This window comes from Rattus norvegicus, chromosome 7 (genome assembly GCF_036323735.1).
Source record: "Rattus norvegicus strain BN/NHsdMcwi chromosome 7, GRCr8, whole genome shotgun sequence".
Lineage (NCBI taxonomy): Eukaryota > Metazoa > Chordata > Mammalia > Rodentia > Muridae > Rattus > Rattus norvegicus.
The window spans coordinates 65,699,011-65,711,580 of NC_086025.1; the positions used below are offsets into that span (position 1 = coordinate 65,699,011).

General features: G+C 40.9%; 1 protein-coding gene and 1 long non-coding RNA gene across 2 annotated transcripts; one reads left to right on the forward strand and one right to left on the reverse strand.

The window, feature by feature from the left end:
* Window positions 1–1,005: 1,005 nt before the first annotated feature.
* Uqcrb (ubiquinol-cytochrome c reductase binding protein) lies at window positions 1,006–6,372 on the reverse strand. The gene is made up of 4 exons (NM_001127553.2): window positions 6,331–6,372; window positions 3,725–3,796; window positions 2,350–2,516; window positions 1,006–1,766 (listed from the first exon to the last, which is right to left on the reverse strand). Exons 1-4 carry the CDS (start codon window positions 6,347–6,349, stop codon window positions 1,689–1,691), a joined length of 336 nt encoding a protein of 111 aa, NP_001121025.1. The 5' UTR covers window positions 6,350–6,372; the 3' UTR covers window positions 1,006–1,688.
* Window positions 6,373–6,551: 179 nt separating this feature from the next.
* On the forward strand, window positions 6,552–12,260 carry LOC102549197 (uncharacterized). The gene is made up of 2 exons (XR_355592.5): window positions 6,552–6,689; window positions 11,578–12,260. It is a non-coding gene; the product is annotated as an uncharacterized LOC102549197 (long non-coding RNA).
* The last annotated feature ends 310 nt before the right edge of the window (window positions 12,261–12,570 follow it).

The window sequence follows — 12,570 nt, forward strand, 5'->3', positions numbered from 1 at the left end:
TTAAAAATATTTGTTAGGAGCCAGACATAGTGGTGCACACCTTTAATTCCGCATTGGTTAGGCAGAGGCAAGCGGATCTCTGTGAGTTTAAGGCCAGACTGGTCTACAAAGTGAGTCCAGGTCGGCCAGGACTATAGAGAAACCCTGTCAAAGAACAACAACAAAAAAGAAACCCGTCAGGATCTTGCTTTAAAGGCAAGTTTTTTTTTTTTTTTTTTGTCAAAGGAACTCATATATGCATCTGTATGTTTTAATTACTTCATGAATTTTAACTGTAACAAAAAACTCTGTTCCTTTCCTTCACCAGTGTTTCTATGGATCTAGATCACTCTCCTGCTACATGTACAAAGCAGGTATTCCTCCTCCTGCTGGGCCAGTTGAAATCCCAGTTCTTATCTCCACCAAAGACCTCACAATTCACGGTCAGAATTTGTATTTTTAAACTAATCTGTGGTCTCTTTGCTGTTTAGTACCTAGTTTGTTTTTTGGTGTGGCCCTGGGTGTATCGGAACTATATAGGCCAGGCCAGCTGGCCTACTGAATGCTAGCAATGAGCTGCTATGTCTAGTTCAGTACATAGTTTCTTGTTATTTATTCATTCCATTTCCCAGCATCAGCACTCCCAACTCCTCCCTCTCCTCAAAGAAAAGAGGAAGCCCACTCCCCGCCCAGTGCCACCCCACCCTGGCACATCAAAGCCCTTCAGGACCAGGCACTGTGGCCCACCCAGGGGAACAGGATCCACAGGTAGGCAATAGGTTAGGAGACAGTCCCCGCTCCAGTGGTTGGGGGACCCTAATGAAGACCAAGCTTCACATCTACTACACATGCGGGTAGCCCAGATCCAGCCCATGCTCACTGTTTGGTTAGGGTCCAGGTTAGTCCATTCAGTTGGTCTTCTTGTGGAGGTCCCATCCTCCTTGGGTCCCTCAAGCCTTCCCACAATTCTTCTACAAGACTTCCTGAACTTTTAGTTCTTAAAGGAACATAAAAGCATAATTTGCCTTTGTGTTTTTCTCTGTTGTTTTCCTCATGCCAGATTTATTACTTATTTATTCATTACTGATTAGCATAGGAGCACATGCACCTGCACATACATAGGTAAGTTACATAAGCCCATAATGGAATACAGACTTTTCCTAAATGCAAAATAAATCTAGGTAGAGAGCAATGTTCTGAAAGGCTGTGTCTCGGGTCCTGGGTAACTAACCTGGGGTAAATGTTCCCTTCCTTCCATCAGTCACTCTGAAAGCTGATGGCCCAACTGTTCAGTGCTGGTTGCCTAATCCCTCATCTCACACCTGTACAGGCCTTGCTATGACTTCCCAGGAGCCCAGAAAGGGAATCTAAAGCCTACTATTCAGCTTGTATAAAGTGCTGCATCTTTCAGTAAGCTGGATAGTTATATAGCCATGAAGAGATGATTAAAGCAGCTCCTGTCATCTCCAGTTAAGCAGCAACTAAAAATATCTTAGAAATCTGGAAAAAATTTGTGTCATAAAAATGATAATAGTAATTATGAGAGTAAAAGTTTGAATTGGATTCAAATAGTCCAACAACGGTTATAATAGACATTTATTTAAAGTGAGGCATGTGTAGAGCAAATGATTCTTAAGTTGTGATTCAGGTTGAAACAATGTCATAAAATAGGGTGAGACCAGGCGCACCCACAGATCTTAACTACACGATCACTTCTTCGCCCACTCTTCTCTCTCCTTTCTTTCCCGAATAACCTCTTTCAGATAGGGTTCAAGGTAGAATTTGTCCTGAAGAATGAAGAAGAGAACAATAGGCCTTAAACCTCCAATAAAGTTCACTGCAATGAATTACTGTTTGCTTGTAACTTAAGAAAATACAATCTCAACCTCTAGGACATATGTGCTTTTTAATGTAAAATCTAAGAAAGATCAAGCAGTGAGCAGGTCAGAAGATGTACAATGCCTGTAGGCTTGCCTGGTTTGATGACTTTTGAGGACAGATGTCCATGCTCAGAGCTACAAAAGCACTCAATAGACTTCGTATAACTAAAACTCTTTTCATAGAGCAGGAACCAGAGTAGAGGGAAAGCAACACTAGCGGATGTGGCAGAAAATATGAATTCCAGCCCAGGCCTTCCATACTAAAGACTAGCTCAGTGATATCAGAAGTCACTTCACCTCCAAGTCTCACCTTGTTCTTCTTTAACATAGAGCTGACACCTTTCTACTAACTTCACTTGGCTGCTGAAATGCTACTTATGTGGCATGACTTGGAGAACACTGAAACACTGAACAATCAAGTGTGTTTCTTCTGTTTCTGATACTGCATCTTGAGTGACCAACACTGCTAGACACATCAAATCTGTTCTACCTCCTCATATTTTGTCCACTGATCCTTAGGCAAGATCTGATGCCGCATAGACAGGTCTAGGGCTCTCTTAATTCGAAACATTCTGTCATTATAAAGGTTCTCAGGCAGCCTTCTTATGGCTTCTTTTACATCTTCAGTTTCATGCATTGTGTCATCTCGCATTAACCCTGCAACAGGAACAGAAGAACCAGATTAAAGAACAATCTCAAAAAGTGATCTTTGTTTGTTTTGCATTTTTGAGACAGCCTCACTCTGTAGCCCTTGTTAGCCTTGAACTCATAGAGAATCATTTGTTTCTTCCCACTCAGCCTTATACTCATTTGCCTTGAAATGACCATCTTTTTGCCTCTGCCTCCCCATTACTAAAATTACATAACTCACCATATCTGGTAGGAGTTTTTTTTTTTGTGTGTGTTTATGTATGTATGTACACACATGTGTCTCCACACACGTGGAGACCAAAGGGTGAAACTGAGGTCTCAGGTCTTGAGTTTTTGCCTTGTTTGTGATGTCTCTGTGGTGCTGCATAAGCTAACCAACCAGCTTCTTGAGATTCCCGTCTCTGCTCCAGCTCCCCAGAGTAGCACAATGGGATTACAGCTGTTTGTGCAGTGTCAGCTTTTATGTGGGTTCTGAACTCAGGTCATCAGGCCTGTGGAGTCACTGAGCCATCTCCTCCATACAGAATTTTTCTTTTCTAACGAACAAAATATCTTTATGTCTTAAAATTCAAGATTTGACTGAAAAAGCACCAAGTGACTAGAAAAGATGGAAACCAAATGCATTTTAGACCCAAGTTATCACTTGAAGAAATATATAGGCTTTTTAAAAGCACTATCAGAAAATTCCTATTTATATGAACCAGTTCAGAAAGCATTTAAAATGTGTATCTTGCTTGACCTTGAAACCATGTGGACTCGATCTCTTCTTCTAATCTCAGATCAAGATATTATATAACTAGACTAGGGAGATGGCTAGGCAGTGAAAGTACTTATTGTACAATCCCAAGTTTGATCCCTGGACACCATGAAGGAAGGAGAACTAACTCCCAGAAGTCTTCCTCTAACCTCCACAAGCACATGCTGGTATATGAGCAAATGATGTTTTTAAAGACACGAAGAACTTAAGTTTATACCAAGGAACCCTAAGATCTGCTGATGCTTCCATTCAGTTTCTGGACCACACCGTGAAGTTCATGGCAAATTAGGCAATTAGAAATAGGAAAGTTCAAACACCACATAAAGATCAAAAATCAAGAAAGTTTAATTTTAAATCTGATGCACACAAAAACAAAATATCTCCTTTGAACTCTAAGAATTCTTTAAAAGCAGAATTCAGAAGAACAGGAGGTGGCGGCCAAAGGACAGGTACTCACCCAGTTTATTGAAGCCCGCTGCATTATAATACCACTTCCGGAAACCATCCAGCCACTTGCTTGATGCTGCAACTAGAATGACCAGGCTGTCAGCTGCTGTAATACACTTACAAACGACCCAGTTCTCTTCTAAACCCAACAATATCCCTCTGTATACACGTGGATAATCACTTCACTCATGACACCGAGGGAACAAACGGTAAACTCAGAACTACAGGTGCCTAATAGCCACAGGTATACTTCCTGCCACTTTGGGTTCTCAAAGTCCAACATCCTCTGCCCTGGCATCACCTGCTACCCTAAGAGATGAAGGACAGGGGACAAAAAAGGATCAGAAGCATTTTTGTCTTTTGTAGCTGCAGAAGTAACTTATTCTTTTCAAAGGAGGTGGAGCTATGAGAGTTCAGGTTAGGTGGCAGGCTTCTAGTCTCCAAATTTTTAGTCTACCTTGTCTTTTTTGGCTATTATCTTTAAAATTATAGTTTTAAATAATTAAAATAATTATTTCTAGAAAAACTTTCACAGTATCAGCTAATTTAAATATCAGTATATTAGTAAAAGAAGCTCATTTTCCTTTTCTCAAATACCAACTGTTCTTAAAGGGAATAACAGTATTTGAACATTGATAAGGAGAAACATTCAATGTTGAATTTAAATCTCTTAATGTAACAGAGCATGCTTGTAATTTCAGCACGCAAGAGGTTGAGACTATAAATACCAAGCCTTGTATAAACAAACAAACAACAAAAACTAAAATAGGGGCTGGGAATATAGCTCAGCCTTAGAGTTCATGCCTAGCATGCAAAAAACCCTATGCAAAAAACAAAATAAACAACTGAAAGCTCTTTGGGGAATAAGGCTGAGCTTGAGGGAGGTAACTGAGAAGAGGTCAAGGAAGCAGGAGAGTGCCTGATGTTGACCAGATGTGGTACAGGAAAGAAGACAGAGAAAGCTTAACCTTTCTTTTTAAAATGTGATGGATAGGGGAGGGAACATGTGACTGCCAGAGGACAACACTAGGCCCTAGTCATCCTCTTTCAGTTTTGAGGTGGCATCTCTCACTGGCTTGGAACTGCCAAGTACATTAGGCTAACAGACCAGTGAGCCCCAAGATCCACCTGTCTCCTTGTCTCTTGCACTAGGATTAAAAGCATGGACTAGAGCTACTGAGGCAGTGTCTCATATAATGTAACTGGCTGGCCTGGAACTCAGGCTTTATTAAAAAAAAAAAAAAAGGCTCAACAAACAAAATGGGTTCTGAGAATTAAAATCAGGCTTGTGCTTACATTGCAAGGCAACCTTTTTATCAGCTATATTCTCAGTCCGTAAGCTTTCTTTTGAAATTTTGTCTAAAGCTATTTTCTTACCAAAGAAGAAAAAAGAAGCTCCCTTCTGCCTTCCTACTCCTTAGTACAGATTATCACATGGTTTCCTCTAACCTTAGAAATTAGAAGTCATTCATAAAATTGTTTCTAAGGGAAAATTAAAATAGTCAAGGCTAGTCTCAGTTGGTACATTGCTTGCTTGCCTAGCATGCACCACAAAGCCCTGGGCTCCAACTCCAGCATTACATAAAACACGCACAGTAGTGCATTCCTGCAATCCCAGCATTTTTAGGGTGGAAGAAAAAGAGTCAGAAGTTCAAGGTCATCCTTCAATACACAGACAGCTAACTTGGGTTACAATGACACCCTGGCTCAAAAAATAGAAATATTTTAAAAAAAAGTGCATATGAACAAAATTGTAAACATAGTAGTGACTATGATATTTACTTAACACTTATGTGTCAGGCACTAATCTGTTCACCCTTACCACATTAGCTAGGTCAAAAGCCTGTTACAGAAAAGGAAGTAGTAGGTTTATGTAAATATTAAACTCAAGTAAGGAAACAGAATGCCTTAAATTTAGTAAGGTTCCTTAAAGTTGTATCAAATGGTTAAAATTAATGCCTTCAGAATTTCCAGGGACTCTTGAGAAGAGTATCAATATTGTTTTTAAAGACTATTTCAATTTATACCACCAGAGGGCAAAGATTAGCTTTAAAAAAATAGGAGGGGGTGGTGGTGAGGAGTACTATTTGATGTGAAAACATTCTGGCATTCTATCCCATGACAAATTTGTTCTAGTGCCTACATTAAACAACAGTCCTTATAACTGAGCAGCTCCAGCTCACGGTCCAGATAGGCCAAGATTAACCTGAAACCTCACTGTGACCTATCTTACCTCCCTTTAATTCTGACAAGCTCGAGGAGCGGCATCCGGACTCCAGAGCTATTTGCTCAGATCACTGTCACTGAAAAGGCCTGCGTCTGACTCTAAATGCTCCCCACTCGCTGTGGCAGTCTTCTGCTGACCTCCCCATGTTCCTAAGCTGTCATAAGGCGGAGAAGGGAGGAGGCCGATCCCGCTGTCTGCCACAGCGGGCTCCTTCCGGCGGAGGTCCCTGTTCTAATCCTCAGGCAGGTTAAGCGAAACCTGTCCTTTGAGCTACAGGCTGGGCCACCACGTCTCTTATCGCAAACTATTTAGCTAAAGCAAAATGAGAGCATTTCGTGGGAAAATACAACCGCCCCACGATACCCACAAAAGAGGATGAGCTCACTTACCTGCAGGTCGGCCCGCCATTTTGACCTAAGAGTAGAGAGCTGCCTTCTGGGTAAGTCCTAGAGGACGCGCCGGGGTCACGCGCAGGCGTCCTGCATACTTTCGGAAGGGGAGGGAGGGAAGAGGGAGTGCTGAGGGCGCCTGCACAGGCGCAGCTCTGATGGCCCGTGGAAGGCGTTTTTTAAATTTTCTTATCTGAACGGACTCCACACATTAGCCTGATCTTTTTGTGCGCCTTGTTAAAGAAACATTCTTCGTCACACAATGGGAAAAGTAGTACGAAATTAGGGGACGGTGTTCTTCCATGCCCTGTTACAGGAAAGAACTTTATGGTATAGATGGAGCCTTTGCTTGGAGACAGGTAATGAATAGATAGTAGATGATTTTCAGGCACACACTTCCTCAGTATGGATGGAGGGGATTCTAGGACACTAGAGGATAAGCTTGATGGTCAAATGCTTTATGTCAAATGGTGCGGTGTTTTAGTATAATCTATGCACACTCTTGCTTTCTTTAAAGCATCTCTAGATTACTTTTAATACAGGATATAAAGTAAGCACTACACAATAATTGTTACACTGCATTAGTTTGGAAATAACACCAGTATAATGAAAATCTATAGTCAATACAGATACACCCCTTCCCAATCTTCTCCCAGTCTTCTGTGCAGAACGCCTAGGGCTTGGTGTTTACTCGTGTTTGTTAATGTTGGTTTGAAATGTTTTAGGGGGTTGGGGGCGTGGCTCAGTGGTTACAAACACTTGCTGCTCTTCCAGAGGACTCAGTTTAGTTCCAAGTTCCAATGTAATGCAGCTCATCACCACCTGGAACTTCAGCTCTAAGAGATCTGATGCCCTCTTCTGGTCTTGTGTGTACCCATATGCATGTGTGAACATTTACAGATTCACACACATTACTAAAACAAATCCTAAAAATATTTTAAAAAATGTTTTATTTCTTTCCTCTTGGCATAGAAATGACAGTACTTTAACTCTTTAAATTTTAGGCACACACCACACACACACACACACACACACACACACACACACACACACATGATGCATTGGCACACCCCCACATGCAAAAAAATTTTAAAGATTAATCTTTAATATTTCTTTTTCCCTTAGTAGACTGCCAACTCCCAAGTCATAATGAGGGCATCTAGGATGCATCACTCTGTACCATTAAACCACTTTTACTCTTAAGATAAACATCATCAAGAAACAAACCTTTGGGGGCTGGAGAGATGTCTCAGCGGTTAAGAGCACTGACTGTTCTTCCAGAGATCCTGAATTCAATCCCCAGAAACCACATGGTGGCTCACAACCATCTGTAATGGGATCTGATGCCCTCTTCTGGTGTTCTGAAGAGAGCTACAGTGTACTTATAATCAATCAATCAATCAATCAATCAATCAATCAATCTTAAAAAGAAGGAAACAAGTCTTTACAGTTTAAAACTGCTTAAAATTTTAGGACTGTCTATGACAGCAGCACAGCTAACCTTTTCTTTGTGTGCTTCTGTGTGTACTCTTGCTTGTCAATATGTGTGTATGTATGTGTACATGTGTGTGTGTGTGTGTGTGTGTGTGTGTGTGTGTGTGTGTGTAGGCATGTGGATGCCAAAGGTCTAGGCTCAATGTCTTCCTTCACCTTAGTTTTTGAGAAAGGATCTCTCATTGAATTTAGAGCTCATCAATTTAGGCGAGATTGACTGGCCAGCGAGCCCAAGGGGTCCTTCTTCCATCACCCCAGCATTGGGATTCCATGTGCACTGAAGCCCTCAGTTATTACAAGGATGTTGGGGATTAAACTGGGGTCCCCATGTGTGAGTAGCACTTGCCCGACTAGGTTATCACCCAAGCTCCAAGCTAGCCCATTCCAAATGGATATGTCATTAAGGCAAAATGAAGTTCTTAGACATAGACCAGGCAAGTCTGTGCTTTTTCTCTCAGCTGTTTTATGGATTCATTTTACCCATTGGAGAACTGATGGGAACACACACACACACACACACACACACACACATATATATCACATTAGCCAATGTATTTTAGAACCTTAAATGTCAACTTAGTAATCAGAGAGACACTATGTCTGGCTCTGAGCAGTCACCAACTCAGTTACATTATTTTTGCAGGATTATCTAAGACACACGTACAACTCTGGTACAATAAACTGATTCTGGATCTAGTGGCTAAACACAGGTTATCTCCCAAATTTGACTCAGCAGGGCATTTCTGCAAAGGTGGCAATACTCAACACTGCTGCCTTCCTCACATCACTTGATATGCTGAACTGGCTGGATTGTTTTGCTTTTTGTCAGTCATTTTTCTCTTCACCCAATTTCTCCAATTGCTTGCTTTTACAGAATGGCTCATGACTCTGATATTCTAAGACTAGACATAATAGGCAAGTGGTTTTCAAGGTACCGCTTAAGAGTGTTGAATGGGCCAAACCATATTGACCCTAAGTCACTGTGGGAGAGAAATTCTTCCAAGTACCAATACCAGGTATGGTTCACTGTGGTGCTGCTAAGGCAGACAACTAAGGTCATGGTGCCTCACAAAAAAAAGAGCAAAGACATAGGGGCCAAGTCACTTGCCCTGGTTAACATATACATGGTAATTGTGGAAAATGTACCAGCTCATGCTGGTGCTAAGTCCAAGGTTTCTTATAGGCACCATTATGTCCCATTGACTTGCTTCAGATTTTCCTGATTACCAGTAGCCAACTGTGGACAATTTCAAATACTCATGCTCAGGAGACTAACACTTTCCATAAACCCAAATGGCTTGTTTTGAGTAGAGTAGTAGATATTGGATGAAGTGATATTTTAAATAAAACTATCTTCAAAACTATTTTCAAAGACCAGTGAATGCAAATGAGAAAAATCTTCCACTATAGCCAAAGCTTCATATGAAGGACACATTGTTAGTCCGTGGTAAAGTTGCTATTTTTTTTAAGCTTCTTGTATTTCATTTTTTCCTAAGAAGGATATGATTAAATCAAACAGGAATTAAGTTACTGGAAATTTGTAAGAAAGCCCTATGAGAGTGAATCTCTACAAATATACATCATCAAGAAATAATTTCTGTGGTTGGAGTGATGGCTCTGTGGTTAAGGCTGGTTGCTCTTCCAGAAGTCCTGAGTTCAATTCCTAGTATCCACAAGGCAGCTCACAACTGTCCATGAATGTAGTTCCATGGGATCCAGTGCCCTCTTCTGGTATGCATACATGCAGACAAAACACTCATACATATAAAATATATAAATCATTTAAAAGAAATAATTTCCAGTGAAACCATCACCTTAACTTACAGTAAGTAATACATTTAAATGAACAGGGAAGATAGCTCAGCTTAAGGGGCTGCTGCACAAACATGAGGACCTAAATTCAAATCCTCAGCGCCCATATAAAAAGCTACCCATGATGATTCAAGTTGATAACCCCAACCCTGGGAAACAGAAAAAGAAGGTCCTTGGGGCCTGCTGGCCAGATATTTTGTGGGATTGGTAAGATCCAGGTACAGTGAGAGACCGTCTTAAATTAGGCGGTCATAAAAGATATCTGATTTGACAGCTGGCATTCTCTCTCTCTCTCTCTCTCTCTCTCTCTCTCTCTCTCTCTCTCTCTCTCTCTCTCACACACACACACACACACACACACACAAAGACTCCGTTCTACTACAGATACTTGTTATGTTCATTGCCTATTTGCTTAGTCATGCTCATTGCCTCTTTAATTACAAGCTAGGAAATGGAAACAATGTCAGTGTTCTTCAACTGATCATGAAAACGTATATAACCGCAAAGAAATTATACTCGGTGATAAAGCAAAATGAAATAAAATTTGCAGGTGTGATGGCTTGTATATGTTCAGCCCTGTTAGAAGGTGTGGCCCTATTGGAGTAGCTGCATCACTGTGGGTGTGGGCTTTCAGACCCTCATCCTAGCTGCCTGGAAGCCAGTATGCTGCTAGCAGCCTTTATATGAAGATGTAGAACTCTCAGCTCCTCCTGCACCATGCCTGCCTGGACGCTGCCCTGCTCCCACCTTGATAATGGACTAAACCTCTGAACCTGTAAGCCAGCCACAATTAAATGTTGTCCTTATAAGAGCTGCCTTAGTCATGGTGTCTGTTCACAGCAATAAAACCCTAAGGCAGAAGGTAAGTAGACAGAACTAGAATATGAGGTACTAATTGAATCGAGGAACTGGAATATATATATACCAACTGAGGTAACTGAAAAAAAATTTGTTCTGTTATTTGTGGATCCTAATGTAGAATCTTTAGATTTGAATGTATATCCTGGAGTAAGAGCAGAAGCCAGGAAAACAGAGATTTTGGGGTAAGCAGGCAGGAAGGAGCTCTACACAGGGGTGTTAGGACAGAGGTACATGGAATGGGAAGTAGGGGGCTTTAAATGGGGAGGGAAGAGGAAGAGCTGAGGTGGTGGAAAGATAACACTTAAGGTTGTTTGAAAAAGCTACAGGTTAACATTTAAAAAGCTTTCTTTAAAATACACATATATACTATATGCTCATTATATATAACGTATAATACATTACACACACACACACACACACACACACACACACACACACACACATTTAGGGTACATGGGGTGGTAATGGTCTCACAAAAAACATTTCATGCCAGCCATGGGAAACCTCCCTTCAAGTTAGCAGAGTTTGAGATTCTTGGCAAAAGAAAGGCTATTGCTATAGTCTTGGACTATCTCTCAGAACTTGAAAAAGCCTATTTAATGCCAAAGATACCACATACTTTTTGAACACAGATCTTACAGACATGGAATTGACACTGATCTGGAAGCTTCCTCCCTAAGGACTAGTTCTTAGCATAGTGGAAGATGCTATAAGACATGTCAAGGGAGGTAATAGTCCTAGCCAGCTATAAAACAGAAGAACCACAAAATGATGGGCCTAGCAAGATAACTACAACTGTGCAGTAGTAAGGATATCTGGAAAGCAACCAAGTGTTCTAATTAGACTTGCTTGTCTAATTGACCTGCCCAATAGGCAGGAGTTCATACCTGCTACTATAAACTTGTCAGCTACCTGTAGTTGGAGAGGTCACAAAACCTAGAAAACATACTATTGCTATTTTCCAAAACCAATATAATTTCTAACTGTATTTTAAATATTTATCCAGAATCTACTAGCGCCATTTTACTAGACCAGCATAATTATATAACTACATTCTACATTTTATCCTTAACCCTACAGATAAGTACAGCTACTACCTCTCATCAAAGAAGTCTCTCTTTACAGTAAATGGAGACCATCACAGAAAACCACAACTTGATACGATGCAGAGGTCAATGGATTGTTAAGTTCAGCTCCAATGGTTACAGCTACCTCAGAGCTCCTTCATCTACTACAGCTTAGAGAACACAGAGGAAGATGGAGCAACACCAAGAAGCTGCTGTGAAAGTCTCTTTGAAATAGACAAGATTGGAATGGCAACATTCATGGGCCATGCCAATGTGGAGGAGGAAACTTTTTGAAGGGTTCTATACCTAGACAAAAAACTATAGACAAGTAATGATGGCTGATAGGATTTGCTTCTCCCTGGGATGAGCCTCCATATTGGCTGGTGTGGTGGCTTAAGAATGGCCTGGCCTCTACAGGCTCATCTAATTGAATGCTTGGTTACCAGGGAGTGTCAATATTGGAAAAAAAATTAAGTGGTCTGGACTTGTTGGAGGAAATGTGCCACTTGGAGTGGGTTTTGAGTTTTCAAAAGTGCATGCCAGCAGTCTCTTCCTCTCCGCCTATAAATCAGGATGTAGAACTCAGCTACTTTTATAGCACTCTATCTGTCTGCATGCACCCATGCTCCCTGCCATGATGATATGGACTAACTTCTGAAATTGTAAACAAGCCTCAACTAAATGCTTTGTTTTATAAGAGTTGCCTTGGTCATGGTGTTTCTTTACAGCAACAGAAAAGTGACTAAGACAGTTGGCCAATGCAGAATGATGAGCCCTGAAACCAAATACACACAAGCAACAAAAAGAATCAGAAGACTGCATTTATATATTTGTGTATTCACATTTATAAATGCACACATGCACTTAACTACTGTAATAAAAAGAGGCTATCAACTTGAGGCAGGGTATGGGAGGGATAGGAGAGGGGGTACCTGGGAGGATATGGAGGGAGGAAAGGAAAGGGGGAAAGTGATATAATTTTCCTATTAAAATAAACAACAAATGC